Source organism: Geotrypetes seraphini, chromosome 7 (genome assembly GCF_902459505.1).
Source record: "Geotrypetes seraphini chromosome 7, aGeoSer1.1, whole genome shotgun sequence".
NCBI classification, from domain to species: Eukaryota; Metazoa; Chordata; class Amphibia; order Gymnophiona; family Dermophiidae; genus Geotrypetes; species Geotrypetes seraphini.
The window spans coordinates 122,580,981-122,606,516 of NC_047090.1; the positions used below are offsets into that span (position 1 = coordinate 122,580,981).

The 25,536-nt window shown below is 42.7% G+C and overlaps 1 protein-coding gene across 2 annotated transcripts in view; it reads left to right on the plus strand.

The window, feature by feature from the left end:
* The window catches only part of PLCB2 (phospholipase C beta 2), a 166,000-nt gene that overhangs the window by 66,138 nt on the left and 74,326 nt on the right, over positions 1 to 25,536 (plus strand). For both annotated transcript variants that reach the window (XM_033953411.1, XM_033953410.1), the window contains exons 4-10: positions 7,150 to 7,290; positions 9,433 to 9,512; positions 10,169 to 10,222; positions 19,052 to 19,127; positions 20,233 to 20,333; positions 22,254 to 22,420; positions 24,706 to 24,852. In XM_033953411.1, the coding sequence (XP_033809302.1) occupies positions 7,150 to 7,290; positions 9,433 to 9,512; positions 10,169 to 10,222; positions 19,052 to 19,127; positions 20,233 to 20,333; positions 22,254 to 22,420; positions 24,706 to 24,852 (766 nt within the window). The remainder of the gene's footprint in view (positions 1 to 7,149; positions 7,291 to 9,432; positions 9,513 to 10,168; positions 10,223 to 19,051; positions 19,128 to 20,232; positions 20,334 to 22,253; positions 22,421 to 24,705; positions 24,853 to 25,536) is intronic.

Sequence of the window (25,536 nt, forward strand, 5' to 3'; positions counted from 1 at the left end):
TGAATCAGCTTGCTTATCAAAATTATGATATGTTTTGTTCCTGTAGAGATTTTAAACACTGGGTGGGGGAGGCTGTTACTTATGGTACGGAAGATATTTGGCATGGCTTTGCAACTGGGATTTGAATTGGCAGAAGTGTTACTTGTGAAAATACTGGGGTTTTTTTTCTATTTTATTGCTTTATCAACCCCCTGCCCCACAGAGATCCATGTCCTTTGTTTTCCCATTCATAATTTGAATGTTTAGCTTATAAAATGGATGTACGTGCTGGGTGTTTCTAGCACATGAACGTTCATCTCATATGTATTTTAGAACAGGCTGTAAACTCTTCTAAAATGCATGCGAGATTAGGATTACCAGATTTTCCGAAATGAAAATCCGGACCCATGGCCCCGCCCCTAGGCCCGCCCAATTCTGACCAGCCCCATTCCGCCTGAGTCACGCCCAGTTCCGCCCCCGAGCCCCACCCCCTCGACCTGTTCACATGTCGGGAGGACATGCGCTGGTGTGATGTGATGTCACACGCATGCATGTATGTGCGTGACATCACCACATTGCATCTGCACATGCGCAGATGCCGTTCGACATCGCTGCTAGCTGGAAGCTTTTCAAAACCCAGGCGAAGTGCCGGGTTTTGAAAACCATCCGGACTTCCGGACATGTCCTTGAAAAGGAGGCCATGTCCAGGTAAATCTGGAGGTCTGGTAACCCTATGTGAGATGGACCTCTATTTGTGACATACTGACTTGGACATCCATATTCTGAGTTGGATGCCCTTTCTAAAACATTACTCCATATCAGAGATGTTTCATATCTGGAATATGTTCATAAACATGTCATTTTATTTGAGCTTAGCCACCAACAGATATTCTAAAATTATAGCCCCTTCCCTCTTCTTGATGAAGATCTTTTCTATTCTTATCTCCTAAAGACCTCCACTTCCCTTTGGTAATTCTTTACCCAATATATATTACTTTAAAAATTCTATGTCATCGCTTATTCTATTCCTTCAAATTTTGAATGTAATTTTGTTTTAGTTTGGATGTAATCCGCCTTGAACCACAAGGTAATGGCAGAATAGAAATCACTAATGTAATGTAATGTAATCTTTGAAGCAGGAGCTCGTTCTGTAAAGAAATTCCCCTGATGCAGCTTGACCGCGAAACAGGGCCTGTTGGGAATAGTATGATTACTCCCAGTGCAAAGCTATATTGAAAGGAAGTTGCACTGGGAGCTCTTTCACTGCTCTGCGGTGATCTTGCCTTGCCTACACCAGAGGATACCTAAGATAAGTGCAGGTTTTTGACTCTATTTAAACTATTTTAAAGACTTTGAAAATTTTGAAGTTTATGAATTATATTTACTAAATTTAAACGGAGTTTTTCTCTGACCGAGGTTGTGTTATCTATGACAAATTTGCATTTGCCATAGTAGTTTCCGGAGTTTGTTCTCTGGAAACATTGAGGTCTTTTCTCCGTAATTTTTGTTACCTGCTCTAAGTCTCTGCGAAGGGGCTATAATTTTAGAATATCTGTTGGTGGCTATACTTTATTTTTTGATATTCTGCTTGTATTTGAGTGGTTTTTGTCATTTTATTTGAGCTTACATTTCTTAATGTATAGATGGTTTTTTGTCTTGAATTTTATCTTGAATCTTGAATTTATTTTATTGCTGTATATATTTGCTACCCATTCAGGATATGGTGAATGGGTAGGCTATAAATATATATATATTTTTTTTAATAAATGAGACAAAAGGGATGCAGCAATAGATCACACAGGGTGAGTTTACCACTTTGGCGCCCATCACGAGTTTTGACTCCTTGCTGTAGAGATTAAGGGGAAAAGGATACAGTATAGGGGTACTAAGTCTGGTCAACAACTGTCTCCTTGGCCTTACAGAAGCAAGGAGAGGCCAGTTTACATAGGAGAATAAGAAAAATCAGGGGTTGCCTGTCTAGTTCACAGAGTGCCATAAAGAGAAAGAGGCTGTAGGGCAGGGTGGTGAAGCAGTCTGCCCCGGGTGCATGCGGTGAGGTGTCTGGAATGGTCACAGGGCCACACTGTCATGCACGCAGCTATCAGTTATGCTGGTTCCGTTCCCTTTGACATCAACTTCCTGTTCCAGGGAAGGACAGCCTTGTGCATGTAGGCCACACAGCCTTGTGCATGACCGCACCACACTCCCTCCCCTCCCACCTGGAGGAGGGGAGGTGCTCCGCCCTGTGTGGCCACTTCACCAGGAATGCCGCTGGGGAAGAGGGATAGATCAATGGGGAGATCTGATCCTGTCTTCAGAAGAGAAATGTGTAGAGTGAAGTTGTTACTAGCCTATGAAAGAGAATATTAATACCAGGATGGCCATATTTACCTATACTCCTAATAGGACAGAGATGGTGGATAGTGGGGGGGTGGGGGGGAAGAGAGAGCATAGAGTAGCAGCACTACATCTTTGGTATGAAGAGTGAATAGTCAGTTATTTTTATTTGATATACCGCCATTTTTAACACAAAAAAGTCAAATCAAAGTGGTGTATAATAAATAAATAAAAACAACGGGCAATATTTAAAATAAAAACAAGACAAGGGAAATGTACACAGAGCAAATAACCAATCTAGACAAAAGGGCAGGAAAGGTTTACAATATCTTAAGGGGAAAAACAAACAGGGTAGGAACAAGAGGTTAGGATGTGGAAAGAATAGGAAGTAAGAAAAGTAAAGATAAACATAAGATGGTGCCTTAATGTCTGAGCGTTAGAGGGGAGATTTGGTAAAAGAGGAGAGTGACTGATAACCAATCTGAGAGAGAAAAAGGGCACTTACACAGGAGCAGAGAAGGGGGCGAAAGAGATACGTGAGAACTTAGAAGGGAACAGGATACCAAGAATTCTTACTGCCATGAACGTCTTTGATGTTTTTTGCAGTCGGTTTATTTTGTTTTTATGGGCTGTTTGCCTTATCATTTTCAAATCCTTTTTCTGTATACAGTATATTTTGTCACTTGGGAAGGATTAAATAAATAGAGGTTTATTTATTTTCTATGTGCAGCTTCTTTCTTTTCTTTTAAAATGACATAGCAGTGTCTGCCCAATATAAGAACATAAGAACATAAGCAATGCCTCTGCTGGGTCAGACCTGAGGTCCATCACGCCCAGCAGTCGGCTCACGCGGCGGCCCAACAGGTCCAGGACCTGTGGAGTAAACCTCTATCTTCTATCCCCTTTTCCAGCAGGAAATTGTCCAATCCTTTCTTAAACCCCGAAACTGTTCTCTGCCCTATAACGTCCTCTGGAAGCGCATTCCAGGTGTCGACCACACGTTGGGTAAAGAAGAACTTCCTAGCATTCGTTTTGAATCTGTCCCCTTTCAACTTTTCCGAATGCCCTCTTGTTTTTTTATTTTCTGAAAGTTTGAAGAATCTGTCCCTCTCTACTCTCTCTATGCCTTTCATGATCTTGTAAGTCTCTATCATATCCCCTCTAAGTCTCCTCTTCTCCAGGGAAAAGAGACCCAGGTTCTCCAATCTCTCAGCGTATGAAAGGTTTTCCATCCCCTTAATCAGTCGTGTCGCTCTCCTCTGAACTCTCTCGAGTAACGCCATATCCTTCTTAAGGTACGGCGACCAATACTGGACGCAGTACTCAAGATGCGGACGCACCATTGCCCGGTACAGTGGCAGGATAACTTCTTTCGTTCTGGTTGTAATACCCTTCTTGATTATACCTAGCATTCTATTCGCTCTCTTAGCAGCCTCTGCACACTGTGCCGTCGGCTTCATTGTCATGTCCACCATTACCCCCAAGTCCCTTTCCTGGGTACTCTCAGTCAATAACATCCCTCCCATCGTATAATTGTGCCTCGGGTTTCTGTTTCCCACATGCAATACTTTACACTTCTCAACATTGAACTTCATCTGCCATCTCTCAGCCCATTCCCCTAGTTTGTCCAAGTCCCTTTGCAATTCTTCGCATTCCTCCTTCGTCCGAGCTCCATTAAATAGTTTGGTGTCGTCCGCAAATTTTATTATCTCACACTTCGTTCCTGTTTCTAGATCATTTATGAATATATTAAAAAGCAGCGGCCCGAGCACCGAGCCCTGCGGAACACCACTCGTGACCTTCCTCCAGTCCGAGTAGTGGCCCTTCACTCCTACCCTCTGTTTCCTTCCCTCTAACCAGTTTCTGATCCATCTATGCACGTTTCCGTCCACCCCATGGTTCTTCAGTTTCCGGAGTAGACGTTCATGAGGCACCTTGTCAAAGGCTTTCTGGAAATCTAGGTATATGATGTCTATGGGGTCTCCTCTGTCCATCTGTTTGTTAATTCCCTCGAAGAAGTGCAATAAGTTAATCAGGCACGATCTTCCCCTGCAGAAACCATGTTGGCTGGATATCAGTAGTTCGTTTTTTTCAAAATGTTCATCGATGTTTTCTTTTATCAGTGCTTCCGCCATTTTCCCCGGAACCGAGGTCAGACTCACCGGTCTATAGTTCCCCGGGTCACCTCTTGATCCCTTTTTAAAGATGGGCGTAACGTTGGCTATCTTCCAATCCTCCGGGATCACACCTGTTTTCAGAGATAGGTTGCAAATTTGCTGTAGTAGCTCCGCTATTTCCTCCTTTAGTTCCTTCAGAACCCTTGGATGGATTCCATCCGGACCTGGGGATTTGTCAGTTTTTAGTTTTTCTATACACATCATTTATTATCAACATTTATCAGTGCAGAAACACATCAAAGAAGACTAGACATTTCTAGGACATTCTAATATAAATTTCAGATATAATAAAATTCAAATGAATGCTTAAAAAAATCTCCCAAAACAAATAAATATGTTTTCAGCTTTTTGCATAAATGCATAAAAAGGGTTTCCAATTTGATCTCCAGAGGGAAAGTGTTCTGCATTAAAACAGCTTTAGCAGAAAATGGTATGGTTACTGTAGGACGTGGGCTGACCTAGACTTCGTCATACTGCAGAGATAATCGAAAGTTTTACAAGGCTCCCTAGATGGAACATATACGTTGTGATTTAGGCGATCTAAAACCAGATCTAAGTGCCCAGAAGGTATCCAAAGTGACCAGAAAACCACTGCAGACACAAAGTACAGACCCCAAGTGATCACTGATCCCTCACACTGCCATAAAAATCGGAATTAAAAAAATGTACAAACTTATCTCTGGAACATCAGCACCTGCTATAGGAAAGCCTAATAGAACTGCACAGAGGTCTTTTAAGTAGCTTGGGGGATGGGCTAGTGAACCATAGAAAGGAGGACCCAGACCCATAAGCCACTCTAACCACAACATTCATGATGGAAAATGTGAACCCCTCCCAAACCCCCCCAAAACTGCCATATAGGTGCTACCTGCAGCCAGAAGGACTATTGAGGTTGTAGACAGATGGGTATAGTGGATTGGGAGGGGAGTTGGGGGGAGCTCAACATTACTTATATGGGTGTTCTGTGGCACCCTTTTTGTGAAGTTCACAGCAGTGCCCTGTAAGGTGCCCCACTGCTCTGTTGCCATGTCTGGGTGGACAGTCTGTCACATTACTGGCCCCTCCCATGTCCAAAAGGTCTTGTTCTGGGCATTTGGGACTTGGAAAACACCTGGACAAACAGATGGATGATTAAAAAAAAATATATATAGACGTATTTTTCAAGAATGGACATTTCTGCCTGCTGACTTTGGGTGACTAGCGCCCTGTGTCCAATTTGGATTTATGCATATGTTTTGATTAAATAATAAATAAATTTATATTTTTATATACCGTTATACCTGAAAGTTCTAGGCGGTTCACAACAATTGAACATGATACAAACAGTGCAAGTTATTTAGAAAAAAAATACAATGGAAAGAAATACATACAATGTAAAATACATGTGATGTAAAAGAGTGCGGAGAATTTTACAAAGAATAAAAGATAAAATTGTAAAAAATGTATTTAAAACCCTAGCCTAATGAATAATGAGTTTTTATCTGTTTTCTAAAATCAAGATAAGAAGATGCTCCTAACACAAACTTGGCAAGCCAAATATTTAATTTAGCCGCCTGAAAGGAAAATATTTTTTCACAGATTATACCCCTTTCAGTGTTTGGGTGACCCTTTGACTAGAATATGTGCCTGAGGATGAATTTTATGGAGTTTGGTGTGCTTTGGCAACAGCTTTTAAAATTGTTTGTGTATCAGCCTCTGGGATCAGCCCTCAGCTCCACTCCTCTGAGAGGCCTGGTCTGATCTGAAAAATCTTTATATCAGATTGAACACTCAGTGACGCTTCCTGCCAGTTGCTGAACACCTTTTTAGTTAAGCTGGTTTAATAGTCAGTCACTCAAAAGGGCACCCACATGAGTGACAGCCATTTTCAAAATGTAGTTTTACTAAAAGTAGATTGTAGAGCAATAAAGTTGTTGGGATCAAATGTTAACAGTAATTGCATTCATTGGAGTGGTGGTACTTTTACTTTTATTCAAAAAGTATTATACTGTATTAGGCAATAACATTTAGTACTTTTTAAATGTGTTCTTCACTGTACTTTTTTCTAAGTGCATTTACTTTTCAACATGTATTTATTTTTAGTTAAGCACTTTGAAAAATACTGCTAAAATGTTAATCATTGGGTTCCACTTGATGTGCAATACAGTGTCCAAAATTATAGGTCCAATATCCAAACTGTACTCCAAACAACTCTTGTTTCATGAATAACCGCTTTACTTAGGGAGGGTTTTTTTTAAAGAGTTGTTTCAGATGCTGGGGTTCAGGCATCCTCCTGACTATAGGCCAACGATTACTATTTCAGGAGTTTAAGTAAAGATTCTTACATTTATTAAGAGAGTTCAGTATCCTCCTAATTATGACAATATATATTTGGAACATTGCTGCAGTTCCTTTTATTCATGGCAAAAATCTGAAACACTTCCAATTTATAGAATTAACTTGAAACTAAGACATTGCTTGTTGGACCCTGGGCTTCCTCCTGTATCTTCCTTCTTACCAAGTTCTGCTCCAGTGACTTCCTCTTGTGGTCAAAGACAGGAAGAAAAATAAAGACAGAGGATGAGAGCCTATGGTCTGCTTTTTTCTCCCTACTAAGTTGACATCATTGCTTGAGTTGTTGTTTTTTTTCAACTTCTGACTATTTCTTTTCTTTCAGAGTCAGAAACTTCGAGATGTATTTAACTTGGACTTTCCTGAAAACAACTTCCTGGCAAAAACCTTGACCATTGTGTCAGGCTCTGACATGGTGGACCTCACCTTTCACAACTTTGTCTCCTACAAAGAGAATGTTGGCAAGGTACAGTAGAAAGGCCATTGATGCAGGGTGGAAGTTTTCTGTATACTTGGGGAGTTATTTTGGTATCCAATGCTTGTAGTATTGAATGGCCCTGTGATTGGTCTTGAGGAAGTCATGTGACTTGTGAGCGAGAAAAATTGTTTTTACTGGACATCCATCCCATGCTATAGCCAAGGACATGCACCAGGTCCAGAAGCCTGCGGCCTAATCCTGAGAAGTCATCCTCTGTTTAAAACAAACAAATATGACAAAAATCCACATAAGATGATATCATAAGAGTCTTATCTATCGATATAGACCTCAGCAGTACCACCCGTATGTATATTAGACTTTATACACATACAGAATATAGGCACCAAATTTCTTCATTGATCTCAACCTTTCAAATATTTTTCAATACTTTCTACATTATAAGTTATATTGCTTTAAATAAATAAATACTCATCTTTATCTACGCGGGTGGGGGTAGGCACTCCAACATAGACCTATGTTTCGCTCAAAGGGCTTTATCAAGGAAATTCCCCTTAAATCAAACGACTCATGCTTCCTGTGTCCATAGATTTAACCATTTTAGCCAAAAATCCACATATGCAGTCCTAGTTCTCTGTACTTCTCTGAAGGGGTGATGACTTTTTGTATTGGTGGTGTTAAAATGTGGAATGCTTTAGTGGGCCAATTGCGACTGTGTGAAAACCGTGTCAATTTAAGAAACAGTTAAAAACTCACTTGTTTGTTACTGCATTTTTGTGATTTATTAATTGCCATTTGAAGAAAAGAATCTGCTTAACCATGTTTGCTATTGTATTCTTGCGATTTATCAGTTGACATTTGCAGAGAAGAAATTGTTTAATTATGTAGATTTTATGATATGGTTTGTTTTTATCTTATGTATGTTTTAATTGATATTAACCGTTTAGTTTGGGGGTTTTTGGAAACGGTATAAAAAAGTTTTAAATAACTAAATGAATGCTCACAGTGTAGAGATGGAAGCTGGAAAAAAAAAATCTGAAAATAATTTTAGTAAATGCAAAACAAACCAGAAAAATAAAACTGTTAATTAAACTTTTAAGCTTCACAGTAAATAGACCAACCAAAAATCCAGTTATGGTAAAATAAGCATATATTAGAATGCAGGTAAAAAAATTTAAAAAGATATCACTGAGGAATGGATTTTCACATTATATATTTAAACAAAACATAGCTTGCAGAAGGATTATCCACCAGCTGCACTGCTACCTCATATCCTTTTTCCTTTGAAAGAGTAGGCCATTACTCGTAACAGTAAGAAAAAAATTGCATGTGGTCAAATGAATAGGACAAAGCACACACACACAAACCTGAAGTGACTACCGTATTTCCCCATGTATAGGCTGCCCCTTTGTATAGGCCGCAGGAAACATCGATGTAGTTTTTAAAGCTTGCAGATAAGCTGCCCCATTAGATAAGCCGCAGCGCTACTGGAGTCCCCCGTACCTTTTAAAATAGTTCCCTCGCCAGTAAATAGCTCCCTTGCTGGACGGCTGCCGAATGCCTCCTCCAATGTCGTGGCCAGCGGTGCAGGGCAGGCATTGAGGAAGTGGCGCGGGGCCAGGCTGGATGCCGAAAAGATCACTCCTGCCCTGCACCACTGGCTGCAGCATTGGAGGAGGCAGCCGGCAGTTGTCCAGTGAGGGAGTTATTTTAAAAGGTACGGGGGACTTCCAGTAGCATCGTGACTTATATACGATGTCTTTAGATAGGCCACCCCATATAAGAAAGCCACACCCACTACACCGGTTTGTAAAACCCATGTATAAGCCGTGGCCTATACATGGGGAAATACAGTATATACAGGAAGAGTATATTGGTGATCCTCCTGGGGTAATTGTATTTATACACCTATGAACTCCACATGGAATCTTTTTGACAAAATGTGAGTCTTGAGATGAGCATCAGCAGTAAATCTGAGAGTCGGATCCTTTCTGCCACACCCTGACATGGAAGTGAAGTTCATTCCTGCTGCAGAATGTGGAAAACTAGCCATTTGGAGAGACTAGCTCTAGGTATGGTGTAGTCACCTCTGGGGATCGCATTGTAGGAGAAGAGATGCAGCTGTCTGCAAGGTTTGCCTCCTTTGCTAACAGACTTGTTTTCTCTTTGCAGGATTGGGCAGCAGATGTTCTGACTATTGTCAGAAACCCACTCGTGGCCAACGCTTCCCGGTACTCCTTCCTGGAGAAAATGTGAGTACAAGGAGAATCAGTTACTGCAGACAAACACACAGAATTATCAATCACTTCAACCACCCCAACAGAGCCGTTTCATTCTACAATATTAGAAAGAATATGTATCGGACATTAATACAAACTGTGAGATGGGCTGTAATTTACTAGAATTTTTTTATCTGTTCAATTCTAGTTCTCTGCAACATAAGAACATGGGTATATTCATTAACATCAGCAATATACACACAGGACTTTATTCATAGTGGGTTAAATGGCTTCAGCTTTATTTACATCAAACAGAACATATATGAGAAGAGCAGGGGCATGTCATTTCTCTGAGCCACCGTTTAGCTACTTTGCCTTGAATTTACCATTTGATTTTCTAGCATCCACTGTCAGTGGTATAGGAAGGAGGGTGAGGAGCACATTGTCCAGGGCACTATCTTGGTGGGGGCGACAGTACCTCTCCTCCTTTCCGCCCATCCACATCTTCAAATCTTCCCTGGCAACGAGCAGCATCTCCTACCTGCTGCTTTCACTGGCCTCAGCTCTCCTTCTGATGTCACTTCCTGGTCGTCAGACCAGAAAGTGATGTCAGAAAGAGATTTGAGGCCGGCAGTGTTGAAAGCTCCAGAGAAACATTCTTTCTGATTTGTCTTGTTTTTGATTGACAGATTAGTGAAATTAAAGCTACAGCTCAATGCAGAGGCAAAGATTCCTGTTCGCAAGTAAGTGAAATATTTCCATTCTTCAGTATAAACCAGCCCAACTAGAAAGGTACCTGGGAATGGGGATTCCTGGAACTTCTCTGCTATCTCGTGAAAGGGTTTTAGAGTCTGCAATGATAAGACACCCTATCAGATGTTATATACTGTATATATAGCCCACGAGAATTTGTGGCAGCCAATTAGCTAGCGGTTCTACACAAGCAGGAGCAAAGGAAAGTTGCTCCTGCCGCGATTCACCTCTGGACCACCAGGGATACTTAAGGTACACAGGGAAGCCGAGAGGGAGATAAAAATAATTAGATTCAGGCTGAGACAGGAGGGATCCCTCCTGTCCCAGCCACTACTGGACCACCAGGAATACATGAGGTATGCTGGAGAGATGAGAGGAAAATAAAAATAATTAGAATCGGGCTGGGACAGGAGGTGGGAGGGATCCCTCCTGCCCTGGCTCCCGCTGGACCACCAGGTCTCATGGCAGCCCTGGCAGAGGCCTGCAAACAGGTTTGAGAGGGGGGCAGGTCAGTGCTGACCCGAATATAAACAGAGACACCCATTTTTGGGCCATTTTTTTGGCCCCAAAATCTCGATTTATATTCGAGTATATATGTTACCATTGCTTTTGCTGTCAAGTTCTGCAAAACAGCAAGGGTTATTGGTTATAAATGATAGCAATATAATAAAAGGTTTCATATGTTTGAATGAATTTTACACTAATAAAACCTTGCCAAAGTTAACGTTATGCTCATAGCAGCTATTGGTACTTGAGCCGGTTCATTATGCTTTGGAGGTATGCACAATAAGTTTGTGACTTTAGAAGTATGCATTGACTCTGCATTGAATGTATAGATCTAGAGGTGAATAAATGTATAGCAGACCCTCAATATTCATGGGAGTTAGGGGCAGAGCCGGCCCGCGAATATTGAAAAATCGCGGATAATTTTTAGGGCCGGCTCTGACCCACCCCTGCCTCCCTCTTGTGTCCCGGACCTTCCCCAGACCTTACCTGGTAGTCTAGTGGCAACACGGAGAAGGATTGATCATCCTACGCTCCTGCCTCGTGCAGAGCCGTCATCAAAATGGCTGCCGTGAATTCCCATTGTTGTCTCGAGATTTAATTAATACACTAAAATCAGAAAATAATATTAAATATTGAAATAAGCAGTACTGGGCAGACTTGCACGGTCTGTGTCTGTATATGGCCGTTTGGGGGAGGATGGGCTGGAGAAGGCTTCAATGGCTGGGAGGGTGTAGATGGGCTGGAGTAGGTTTTAACAGAGATTTCGGCAGTTGGAACCCAAGCACAGTACCAGGTAGAGCTTTGGATTCTTGCCTAGAAATAGCTAAGAAGAAAAAAATTTAAATTGAATCAGGTTGGGCAGACTGGATGGACCATTCAGGTCTTTATCTGCCGTCATCTACTATGTTACTAGGGAAATGGAAGATTACATTTGTGTTGAAGAGATGAAGATAAAATGCTGTCTATAAATCAAAAGCATCCTTGAATAGAAAGGTCTGCTAGAATTTAATTGAATAATGAGCTGATTAGCACTGATAATTGGGTTCTTAATGAGCAATTATTGGTGCTAATTGATTTTTTTGAGTTCAGATATTTTTATTGGTTTTATATACATGAGAACTACAGTATAATTGAGAAGCTTCCGAAGAAGCTAAGGAGATAACCAGTGAAAAGGACACCCATCAAGCATATCAGATTTTAATTATACATATAGCAATGGGAGAGTCATTGGCGGATCAGAGGCATTTCTGCAATTTACGTGCATAGTTAAGAATAAGGGGGATTTGTGCCTCATTTAGGCGTAAGGATTTACATGATGTTTTAGCTGGTGTAAATGACTGCGCCTAAAGTTAGATATATTTCCCAGCACTAAGGCCCAGATTCTATAAAAGACACCAAAAGTTATGTGCCTAGATTGGCGCGCCTAGCTAATCCAGGCACCTAACATAAATTTTACAAAACTTAATTGGTGCCAATAACAAGCATTTAGCACCTCATAATTGGCCTAAATTAAAATTAATTGGATGGTAGGCACCTAGATCGGAAGGCATCTAGTCTGAGGCAGAGGCACCTACCAGGAAGTAGCCATGGTTTGGGGGCAGATCCTAGGCGATTTTTGTGTGTAGGCGTCTAAAGTGGACTTAGGCGTCTGTATTTAAGCCAAGAAAACCCTGGCCTAAATAAGGTACACCTAAAGTTTGGATGTCTACCGGTATCTAAGTTCACTTTAGGCACCACTAGGCGCAATTCTATAAATGGCGAATAACTTAAGATTGATACGCACTATGTACCACATTCCTCAGCGCCTATGTTTTAGGTGCCATTTATTGAATTGGGGTCTAAGTGCTATTCGATAAGTAGCGCCTAACTTTGAACATCGTTTATAGAATAGTGCTCAATGCTATTTTTTCAGTGCCAACGTTTTTTAGGTGCCATTTATAAACTGAGCAGCATTCATAGAATAGTGCTTAGTGTGGATTCCTGTAACCAACTTTGAGCAGGAGGACTTACAGCTGCTGAAATCTGGTGTACATTCTGGCGCCCAACTAAGAGCCATTGGGCGGATAAATGACCCTTTTCTATAACACTGCTCCTAAACTTCGGGAACCCACTCATGCCCCTCCCCTGGCCACACCCCCTTTTCAGTTGCACCCGAGAACATTTATGTGTGAAGTGTTATAGAACAGTGTACAGGCAGATCCACGCGCAAGTCTTATACACGACTACAGAATGTCCGGTACGGTACTCAGAGAGACCTCCCAGGAAAGAGACTTTAGAGTACTGGTAGACAAGTCAATGAAGCCGTCCGCACAATGTGTGGCAGCCACAAAAAGGGCGAACAGAATGCTAGGAATGATTAAGAAGAGGATCACAAATAGATCAGAAAAGGTTATCACGCCACTGTACCGGGCAATGGTCGCCCCCACCTGGAATACTGCATCCAGCACTGGTCGCCGTACATGAAGAAGGACATTGTACTACTCATAAGGGCAGGGCCGCCATCAGGGCAGTACTACCAGTCCTGCATTCAGGGGCCCGGAGCTGACAGGGGGCCGGGCCAGTAGCGTACCTAGGGGGGGTGGTGCGCCCCGGGTGCACGCCCCAAGGGGGTGCACAGGAGAGAGAGCTGAACAGAGACGATGGGGGACCCGCGGGGTTAAATATAACTCAAGCCGCGAGGCTCGTCTTCTACTCCGACTGCCCTGCCGCTCACACAGCCGATCGGAAGTCTTCCCCGACGTCAGCGCTGATGTCGGAGGGAGGGCTTAAGCAAAGCCCGCCCTCCGACGTCAGCACTGAAGTCGGGGAAGACTTCTGGTCGGCTATGTGTGCGCGGCGGGACAGGCAGGAAATAGAAGACAAGCCTACGCGGCTCGAGCTCCATTTTGCTGAGAAAGTTGCTAAGATGGGCTGGGAGGCAAACGGGGAACACAAAAGGGGGAGGGAGTGCGTTTTGGACACAAGGCATGAACTTGAGAGAGAGGAAGGGAGGGAAAGAAATGCTGAGGTGGGGGAGGGAATGCATTTTTGGACACAGAAGGCATGGACTTGGGAGAGAGGAAGGGAGGGAAAGAGATGCTGAGGTGGGGGAGGGAATACATTTTTGTACTCAGAAGGCATGGACTTGGGAGAGAGGAAGGGAGGGAAAGAGATGCTGAGGTGGGGGATGGAATGGGTTTTTGGACACAGAAGGCATGGACTTGGGAGAGAGGAAGGGAGGGAAAGAGATGCTGAGGTGGGGGAGGGAATGTGTTTTTGGACACAGAAGGCAAGAACTTGGGAGAGAGGAAGGGAGGGAAAGAGATGGTTGTGTACACGGGGAATAGAAGAAAGGAGAATTTTTGGTCATAGGGAGGGAGTGAGGTACAGACAGTGGCATACCAAGGTGGGGGTGGGGGCGGTCTGCCCCGGGTTTACGCCCCAAGGGGGTGCACAACTGGCCACCCTCCAGTGTTCTCCCTAGGCTGGCAAACTGCGTCTCTTTAGCCACTTGAGTGCCATTGGGAACAGGCCGGTGCCAAGTTCTCCCTGCTTTTCCCTGTGGGGCCGACCAACTCTCGCCACCCGCGTCAATTCTGATGTCGGAGAGGACGTTCTGGGCCAGCCAATCAATGCCTGGCTGGCCCAGAACGTCCTCTCCGACGTTAGAATTGACGTCGAGTGGCGAGAGTTGGTCGGCCCCGCGGGGAAGAGAAGCAGGGCGAACTCGGCGCCGGCCTGTTCCCGATAGCGGCAGTGGCAGCCTATTCCCCAGTGGCGGTGGCAGCATTTTCCCAATGGTGGTGGCATAAGGGAGGGCAAGGAGAAAGAAAGAAAGAAAGGGGGGGGACAGGGAGCCAGAAAAAAAGAAAGAAAGGGGGCTGGGTGAAACAAAGAAAAATGGGGCACGGAGAGAGAGAGAAAGACAGACATACAGAATGAAAGGGGGTATGGAGAGAGAGAAAAAGAAAGAAGGGGGCAGGGTGAAACAAAGAAAAAGTTTGGGGAGGGAATGAGGTCTGGAGGAGAGAAAGCATACAGGAGGCTGAAAGAAGGGAAGAAATATTGGATGCACAGTCAGAAGAATAAAGTGCAACCAAAGACTGATGAAATTACCAAAGGTAGGAAAATTATTTTATTTTTAATTTAGTGATCAAAATGTGTCCGTTTTGAGAATTTATATATGCTGTCTATTTTGCACTATGGCCCCCTTTTACTAAACCGCAATAGCGTTTTTTAGCACAGGGAGCCTTTGAGCTTCAAGAGCAGCGTGGGGCATTCAGCGCAGCTCCCTGTGCTAGAAACCGCTATCGCGGTTTAGTAAAAAGGGAGGGGGAATATTTGTCTATTTTTGTATAGTTGTTACTGAGGTGACATTGCATAAAGTCATCTGCCTTGACCTCTTTGAAAACCCGCGGAATATAAATGATAATTAACATTTTCTCTGCGTACAGCGTGCTTTGTGTTTTTAAAATTTTATTGTTGGTAGATCATTTTGACTTGGCCACAAAGGTAAGGGGGAGGGAGGGGAGCTGCTGAAAGAGTCTACCTTGACGTGGTTGTAGGCTTACAAATCTTTTGGTCAAAGAGTGCGGTGACAGAGAAAAGTATGTGTGTATTCGGCCCATGGAAGAAGGGTGGGTCAGAGGGGAAGGGGTGCGTGGGGGGCCCAATAGGATTGCTCAGTAAGGAGCCCAGAAATTTCTGATGGCGGCCCTGCATAAGGGTCCAGAGAAGAATGACTAAAATGGTTAAGGGGCTGGAGGAGTTGCTCTACAGTGAGAGATAAGAGAAACTGAGCCTCTTCTCCCTTGAAAAGAGGAGACTGAGAGGGGACATGATCGAAACATTCAAGATAATGAAGGGAATAGACTTAGTAGATAAAGACAGGTTGTTCACCCTCTTCAAGATAGGGAGAACGAGAGGGCACTCTCTAAAGTTAAAAGGGGATAGATTCCGTATAAACGTAAGGAAGTTCTTCTTCACCCAGAAAGTGGTAGAAATCTGGAACGCTCTTCCGGAGGCTGTTATAGGGGAAAACACTCTCCAGGGATTCAAGACAAGGTTAGACAAGTTCCTGCTGAACCAGAACATACGCAGGTAAAGCTAGACTGAATCAGGGCACTGGTCTTTGACCTAAGGGCCGCCGTGTGAGCGGACTGCTGGGCACGATGGACCACTGGTCTGACCCAGCAGCAGAAATTCTTATGTTCTTAAGTTCTTAATTAGTGCTTAACATCAATTGATTGTTAATGGCTCATTAACTAATTAGGTTGCATGTGGATCTGGGACCTGTTTCCAAATTTGAATAACCTTTATAGAATCTGGGGGCTAGGGTTTACTCTAAGAAGAGTGCACATTATTATCAACGAATCACATTCTGTCACGAACAACAGCCCACCCCTGTTACTGGATAAACCAATAACAGAATTTGTCCCTGTCATTCTTTAAGGAGAGGGGAAGAATCAGAGTATGAATGGGCACAGCCACTGACCCTCAAGCCTTGCAGTGAAGAATGCTGGTGTAGAAGGATTGAGGTTGAGACAGACACTAAAGAATGACATGGGATTGTTTCCCATGGTTATCGACGGGGACGGTCACTGTGTCAATCTCTACCATAATGCTCTGCTTGGAACCTCACTCTACATTTTCCATTAAATCAGATCCCAGTTGAGATTGCCTCATCTTAATTTAATAATTTTATTATAACTCTCCCCCTCTTCAATTAAACTGCGCTAGCAGTTTGTAGTGCAGAGAACCGTGCTGAATGGCCCGCGCTGCTCCCGACGCTCATAGGAACTCTATGAGCGTCAGGAGCAGCACGGACCATTCAGCGCAGCTCACCGCGCTAGAAACTGCTAGCGCAGTTTCGTGGAAGAGGGGGAATCTGTAAATAATATTTCACAAGTTCTAGAAAATGAATACAATTAATTGTTTCAGAACCTAGGTCATGGCACAAACTATAAGAGTGATGTATTAACTTTTGTCAAAATTTGCAAATGATGTTTTGCATGGCAAAACCCTAAAAAGTGTGTGTTATTTGCAGTATCATGCACTGTGTGGCACTGTTGCATACAAGGCACTATTTGCAAAGGGAATAAAATTTTAAGCATAGATTTTGCATGCAAAATTTGATTCAGATAATTAATGAATCGCTGTAGTGCTAAATCATGCAAACCAACTCATTAACGGTTACCACACAGTTTAAAACAACATATACCTCAAAGAGGTGCGAGGTTTTTGTTTCTTATTGGCAAAATTTTTGTGTTAATTTTGTGCAGTTTTCTCCCCATGGATCAGCGAAACGCATAGGAAAATTCATGATAATAAACATGCAAAAAAATACAAAAGTTAACATAATCTAAAATGCTTTTCTGTGGAGTTTCAGATGAAAAATGACACGCATGTAACCAATATAGTGAATGTTTTCGTGTTTTAAAACAATAGCACACCTTTTATACATTCTAACATGCTGCATATCGGCATTCTGTATATTATACATGAGCCTGGCATCTCTCAATTAAGCTGAGCCCTCTCAGCACCACTCCTGCTGTTTAATCAGAGCTTAAATATAAAAGTTCACCCAGTTTCAAACTGGCCACATTAGGAAAAAGAGTATCTATCCTGTTCACCTACAGACTGCACCAGTTTTCAGACTGACAATGTGCACTTATTTTTCCTTTGAAATTAACCCTAGGAGTAAGATATGTGCAGTCACTTGCACCTACCTTCTCTACAGGTATATTTTTACTGGAAAAATGTGAAGATTTCAAAAAGCCACCTACATTTTTACTGTTTGTTCCTTAATCTAAACTTGGTCCTGGAGAACATCTGTTCTCAGGGCGGCTAATGTTGATGTATGACGAAGAGGCCGACTAAAACCAGATTTTTCAGTTTTAGCTAAAACTGAATCTGCGGCATTGAAACAAAGTCAGGTTGAAGCTGGCCTAATCCAGCCCAGCCTCACTTCTTAAACAACATCCACTTCTTGTCCCCTTGACCACAGCTTCCTTCCTCACCTCCTGGCACACCCGTGACCCGCCTCCCAGGCTTACCCTGAACTTTGAACATAAGAAACGCCTTCACCGAATCAGACCATTGGTCCATCCAGTCCGGTGACCCGCACACGCGGAGGCCAAGCCAGGTGTTCCCCGATGAAGACCTGTTTATCCGTATCCATCAATGTGATTTGCAAAAAGGTGTGCATCCAACTTGCCCTTGAAACCCAGAATGGTTGTTTCTGTCACAACCTCCTCCGGGAGAGCATTCCAAGTGTCCACCACACGCTGTGTGAAACAGAACTTCCTGGTATTTGTCCTGAGCCTGTCGCCTCTCAACTTTAGTCCATGGCCTCTTGTCTGATTCACATTTGACAACTTGAATAACGATGCTTCTCGCTCTATTTTGTCGGATCCTTTTATTATTTTATAAGTCTCTATCATATCCCCTCGCAGTCTTCTCTTCTCAAGGGTGAATAAGCCCAGTTTTCTGAGGCGTTCTTTGTAGCTCAAATTTTCCATACCTTCTACTAGCTTCGTAGCTCGCCTCTGCACCTTCTCCAGCAGGGTCACATCCTTTTTTAGGTAGGGAGACCAGTGCTGGACATAGTACTCCAGGTGTGGTCTGACCATTGCTCTGTAAAGCGACATTATGACGTCCGCCGATCTACTCGTGATTCCCTTCTTTATCATGCCCAACATCTAGTGTCCTAAGAGGGGCTGATGTGATCCCCAGTCTGCCATCAAAATGGCTCATGAGACCTTTAGCAGCGGTCTTGCAAGACTTCCATTGAAGGTCTCAGCCGTCATTTTAATGATGGAAACTACTAGGGCTTCTAAAGTAGGTTTGGGGATGGCCTTTGAGTGGGAGGGTGGTCTTTTTTGGTTGGAAGGCAGAATGTGGTCACCCCTTTTCGTCCAGGGAGAGTTTCGGTTTCAGCCAAAAATGCACCAGCGTTTTCAGGCAAAACTGGAAGATGCCAGTTTTGGCACTGAAGCTGAAACCAAAACCAAAACTGTGTTAGCCTCTACTATTGTAGAATACTGAAATGGGTTTTCTATCAAGCATATGACTAATGGTTGTTGTTGAATGAAAGCTTACAGTATCAGAGTGCCAGTACTGGATCAGATTAAGCTGAAAGAGAACAAAGAAAGGAGAAATCATCTGGCCCTACAACATGAAAAGAAAAAAAATATCTCATTTTCTTAAGTTTCTAATCTGGTAGGAAATGTGGTCTTTTTAACTCATGCTCTATTGATATTACATGTGTAAAACTAGAGAAACATCCTTCATGCTGCAACCTGTCCTCTCTTATCATTGTTTCCTACTTCCAGCATTTTTCAGTTGTTTCCAGCAGACAGGAAAAGGGTAGAAAGTGCATTGAGTGCCTGTCACCTCCCCAAGGGCAAGGTATGTTTGTCTTTCAGAATATTTATATTCTTTATGGTCCACTGGGGATTTGCATTCACTAGCACACATTTTTATCATTTGGACACCTGAAGAATTCTACTACACACAAAACAATTTAACATATTTACGTAAGAATTACTATATATTCAATTGATCTGCATGTATAGTACTCCCCCGAAATTCAAGGGGGTTCCTGCCGGTGATGTACAGGGGTGGGAGTGGGTTTCCGGCAAGAGAGACTGGGCATCCCTCCTGCTAGCGATATACAGGGGATGGATGGCTGCGGCCACAGTTGCTAAACTTATCGCTGCAGCGATAAGTTCAGCGGCCATGTCTCATTACAATGTAGGCCAGCATTTTGTACGCGTCTTCCACAGGCCTAGGGAGACATGTACAGCCACTTAGGCCCGCCTAAGGCTACTTCTGGACCAAAGCACGCCCATGCCTAGCCTTGGGCGAGCTTATACATCTCCCTAGGCTCCCAGAGGTGCCTACAATATAGGCAGCCTGCCTTGGGAGGTTTAAAAAAAAAAAAAAAAAAAAAAGTGCATCCCAATTGGCTGGTTAGGCAGTAGTTGGCTGCCTACAATCGCGACGCTGTTTATAGAATTTGGCCCGAAGTGCCTTCTTGTCTTCCTCCTGCCCCTTTGCCAACACACAGTTGATTGAAGGGGGAAGGAGCAGGAGAGAGACAAGGAGGCAGCATCTCCACCTGTCCCTTCCCCCCCTTAGACTTCCCTCTGTTCATATCTTCCATTCGTGGGAAGAGGATCATGTCCTATAAGCACATCAATGCTCCGCAAAGCCTCCAATACATTGCAAGATACGGGGGGTGGGTAGTGGGTGCGAGGGAGGGGAGCAGTGATGTGGAGATCCTGTGTCATGTACTTGGGGGATATAGGAGGGAGACATGGAAGCATTCTGTACTGCAGGGTGCACACATGGAGGTGGATACAGTTTTACCTACTCTACCTCCCTTGCACTCTGTGCTGTCATATTCAGGGCTACAGCCCTTAGTGAGTGTATCATTATTCAGTGGCGTTAGCTTATCCAGAATAAAGGCTGATATGCTGCCTCATTTTTTTTGTTGCTGTTTTATTTACAGAATGATGCTATCAATCCAGAAGATTTTCCAGAGTCTGTTTATAGAACATTCCTCATGCAACTGTGTCCACGACCAGAGATTGATGAGATATTTACTTCTTAGTGAGTTTCAGCCATTTTTTTTCCACAGTTAAGAGAAAGCAAAGGAACCAAGCTGAAAAGGAGAAAGGGCATTATATGATGGCTTCGTGCTCTTGACAGAGCATGAGAGTGTAGTAACAAGAGACAGTGTGGGCAAAAGTTAAAATGTTATAAAAGTCTGGGTTTTCTGAAGCAGCGGTTAGCGAAACACATCAGGACCGTAGACGCACAAGATATGGTTTCCTCAAGTCTTCACTAAAGTTAAGTGGGTTATGAACCTTTCTAATGTTTCTGAGCAATATATGGGATAAGAAGCCAAGATATAAATACCAAAAAGAAACCCTTTGTGCAGTGATTGAGAAATGAGCCGTTCTAGTGGTGCTTTGCCCACCGTACAGTCTGGTTAACAGCAGTTCTCTGAGCACAATCAGCATTCGCGGTTTCGATTATTCACGTTTTTTAGCTTTCTGGCCCCTCCCCCCAAATTACATCAGCTTGCATAGAGAAATTGCTGATTCCAAGCGTTTACAGAGAAAATTGCTGATTCCCAGCACTTTCTTCACCATGTTTTGCCTCTCCTTCAGGAACAGATCAGGTCTCCCACCATGTTATTCGTTGTTTCACTATATTCACGATGGTTTCTAATAGAAAACAGCGAATAACATATGAAAAAGTTATTCGCGGTTTTTCTGTATTTGTGGTTCTGTTAATCCCCTAACAGCGAATACGGAGGGAGAAGTGTAGTTTGTTGATGCCCTGGTGAATAATGTATGGTATCTATGCCTTCATGGTAGGACAGACTCCTTATAATTTGAGTTACTATCTTGAATAAAGTTTTTGGGGTTGTTAAGCTCCTTGAGTTTCCCTCTTTTGCAGGCCTCCCAGAGACCCGTGGCTCAAACACTTGCCTACATTATCACAACATGTAAATCACTATCCACAAATCACTATCCAGTAGCAATATTAGAACAGATGCTATATAAACACCTAGCAGAAATAGATTTTAGACAATACGCTGAAACCTTCTGCTCAATGTCCATCAGAGGCCCAAAAAGCAAACAACTTGCTAGGAATTATTAGAAAAGGGATGGTAAAGAAGACTAAGAATGTTGTAATGCCTCTGTATCATTACATGGTGCAACCTCACCTTGAATATTGTGCACAAATATCAGATTACGAGGGGTAGGGAATCACCAATCAAAAGTTGGCTCAAGGCACCACAGTTCCTTGAGCCAGCTGCCCCTTTCCAACCCCTTCTCATTTCATTAGAGTGTGGCGCAGTGGTTAATTCTACAGCCTCAGCACCCTGAGGTTGTGGGTTCAAACCCACGCTGCTCTTTGTGACCCTGGGCAAGTCACTTAATCCCCCCATTGACCCAGGTATGTTAGATAGATTGTGAACCCGCTGGGACAGAGAGAGAAAACTGCTTGAGTACCTGAATAAATGCATGTAAACCGTTCTGAGCTCCCCTGGGAGAACGGTATAGAAAATTGAATAAATAAAATAAAAAAAAATTTAGCATGGGTTTTTAACATGGGGTAGCTTTTATGATTCCACATCAGCTGTTTTTAATGCACATTAAAACCCATGTTAAACACCTGATCTAAATGCATCTTAGTAAACAGGCCTCTAAAGGTCTGATTCACCAGCGTTTTTCCCTTAAGCACAGACTGGAAGAAACACAGAGGAAATGGAGAAAAAATATGTGAAGGAACAGAGAGAAGATCAGTGTGAAGAATTACCAAAAGAAACAAGATGAGATTAGGGAAGAAGGGTACATGAGCAAATGAGATGCAAACTTGGGGGCAGAGGAAGGAAAGTGTGTTAAATATGTGTAAGAGAATAGGATGAATTTGCTTAGCACCAGAAAGTATTTTAGGGAAAAGTCAGGATTTTTCGCTTTCTTCAATATGAATATCCCTTTTCTTTTCCATTCATAGTCACTCAAAAGCAAAGCCCTATATGACGAAAGATCACTTAACAAAGTTTATAAATAAGAAGCAACGAGATTCCCGCCTCAGTGATGTCCTGTTCCCACCTGCAAAAACTGATCAGGTTCAAGGCCTGATAGAAAAATACGAACCAAGTGTGATTAACATCCAGAGAGGTGAGAATTTGTCAATTGGTGGGTTGCAAATGTTTGAAATGAATAATCTACAGAAAGTTGCATTCCCTATTCTTAACATTAATGGACAGAGAGGGGCACTCTCCTAAGCATTAATCTAGTGAGGTGAGTCCCCTATAAATATTAGCCGTCAATATTTTCATCCAGTGAGGTGAGTGCCCTGTCCCCTGAGCATTATTCTAGTGCTGAGATCCCTGTCCATCGACATCCCGAGAATTTATTATTCCACTGTACAGTATTTTAAAAGAATAATGATATTTTAAAAGAATAATGTTTCAGTTATTTAAAGATATGGGAGTCGATACTCAAAGCAATTTCACTGGCCAGAAGCAGCTCCTGGCAGATTAAATCACCTCTGTGGAGCTATTCACTGCTATTCAGTGACACTTCACCAGTTAGGTGGAGGGGTCTCTAAATGATGTTGTTTTTTTAGGTGCCGGTATATGCCAAAACTTAGGGCCTCTTTTACAAAGCCATTCAGCGCAGGCCGCTGCGGTAACAGCCCCGAAGCCCATAGAGATTTAAAGGGCTTTGGGGCTTGAGCTGTGTGGCAGCCGCTAGTGCGGCTTTGTATAAGAGGGGGATAGTTTTTAAAAACGCCTATCACCACTGACTGCTAAACTTAAAGCTGACTATTTTGTGGGTGGTCTGGGGGGCAGAGTCAGCATTTATAGGGTTAAGTGTTGATATTCAGCACTTAAAGAGCTATGTTAAACAGCTAAACCAGTCTACATAAAACTCAACCTTATCTTTATGAGGTGCCACAGATGGTTAAGTGCTGAATATCACATTTAATTGTATAAGAGATAGCCAGCCATATAAACCTGGATATTCAATGCCAGTGCCTGGACATGGCCCACAATTGAATATCCATGAATAATGCTGCTGCCAGCTAAAATAAAAACTCACGCACAGATTCTGTAACTGGTGCCGATATCGGCAGCAGCCTTAAAAGAGACTGCTGATTGGGTGTCAATCATACATCGGCGCCAGTTTCAGAACTGTGTCTACGGGAAAGATAGGCACTGGAAATGTAGGCCAGTGCCTATCTTTGTATGAATCGTGCATAAATCATGCCTACATAAGTGTTTTAAGCCACTTAACGCCACTTCCGGTGTTGGCCACGCCTACTTTGGCATTTGGTAGCCTAAAGCAGTGGTTCCCACCCAGGCCAGTCGGGTTTTGGGGATAGCCCTAATGAATATGCATGTGGCAGATTTGCATGCCTGTCACCTCCATTTTATGCAAATCTCTCTCATGCATATTCAATAGGGCCATCCCCAAAAACCAACTGGCCTAGTGGTCCTCCAGGACAGGGTTGGGAACTACTGGCCTAAAGTGCCTACGTAGGCACAATTCCAGCGTCTTTTATTTAGGCGCTTCAGTCTCACCATTTTTTGTCATTTCTAATAGCATTCAATGAACTTGGGTGCTGGTAGGGCACCAACAGGCACCTAAATTTAGACACTAGTTTAAGAATTTCCCCTTCAAGGTCACCATCTTGAATAACTAAACCCATGCTATTTATGATGTTAGCTGAGAAGACAGAAGTAAATGTACTCTATTTAAAACGAATTGATAGCTGAAAAGGTGCTCCATGAGACCTCTCTTTAAAAAAAAAAAAAAAAAAATCTTTATTCATTTTACATCTTACAACAAGTGTAACAATAAATAACAATTGAAATTGAATACATCACTTGAATCACTATCATATTCAACATTAAAACATTAAAATTTTTAACCCGTTCCCTCCCATCCCACCATAACCTATGCAATCACAAACATCATATGCAATAATCTTTACTATTGATCTAACATTTGATAAAATTCTAAAATCCCTTCCCCCACCCCCTACTTTGCATTGTACTTATAACTTGTCAATGGCCCCCAGATCTCATTAAATTTATTGTAATTCCCTCTTTGTATAGCAATTGCTCTTTCCATTTTATAAATGTGACACAATGAATTCCACCAGAAACAATAATTGAGTCTACTCCAATTCTTCCAATTAAATGTGATTTGTTGTATGGCGACTCCTGTCATGTTCAATAAAAGCTTATTATTGTTTGATGAAATTTGACTCTGCGTCCTCATTGACATTCCGAATAGAATTGTATCATAAGATAATGCCACAGGGTTCTCCTCTCTTATCTTTTGTCTCATGAGTAAATGGGACAGATAGTCTGAGGAATGTGACCATCATTGTAGGGATGAATTCTGATCTGTTGGGCCTTAGTGTGAATACTCCTGTGTACTGTCTCTTGCAGGTCAGCTGTCTCCAGAAGGGATGGTCTGGTTCCTGTGCGGAGCAGAGAACAGTATCACATCACTGGAGAAATTAATAGTGAACCAGGACATGACACAGCCTCTCTCACATTACTTCATCAACTCTTCACACAACACCTACCTCACAGGTGACAGCAAAAGTACTTTTCAGTAGCATCCACAGGGCTGCAATTACATCTAGCAATTTAAAATAATTTTATTTAATATTTTTGTTTCACTTTTACAGGAACTTTCTTCCTTCAAGGCAGATTTTAAGCATAGGCCAGCAGGCCAAATAATTTTACATAATACAAAATATTATCACACAAAATATTTACATAAAAAAATTCAGAGTATAAACTCTTTGACCCAAGTACAAACATGATATAGAAACATAGAAAGATGACGGCAGAAAAGGGCTACAGCCCATCAAGTCTGCCCACTCTTCTGACCCACCCCATCAAGTCTGAGTGCTAATGACCCAGATCCTTAGCTCGACCCCCATAGGGATCCCACTGGATGTCCCATTTATTCTTAAAGTTGAGCACGCTGGTGGCCTTGACCACCTGCACCGGAAGTTTGTTCCAGTGATCTACAACCCTTTCTGTGAAGAAATACTTCCTGGTGTCACCATTAAATTTCCCTCCTCTGAGTTTGAGCGGGTGCCCCCTTGTGACTGAGGGTCCCCTGGGGAAGAATATATCGCTTTCCGCCTCGACACGACTTGTGATGTACTTAAATGTCTCAATCATGTCTCCCCTTTCTCTACGCTCCTCAAGAGTGTATAGCTGTAGTTTGCCCAGTCTTTCTTCGTATGAGAGACTCTTGAGTCC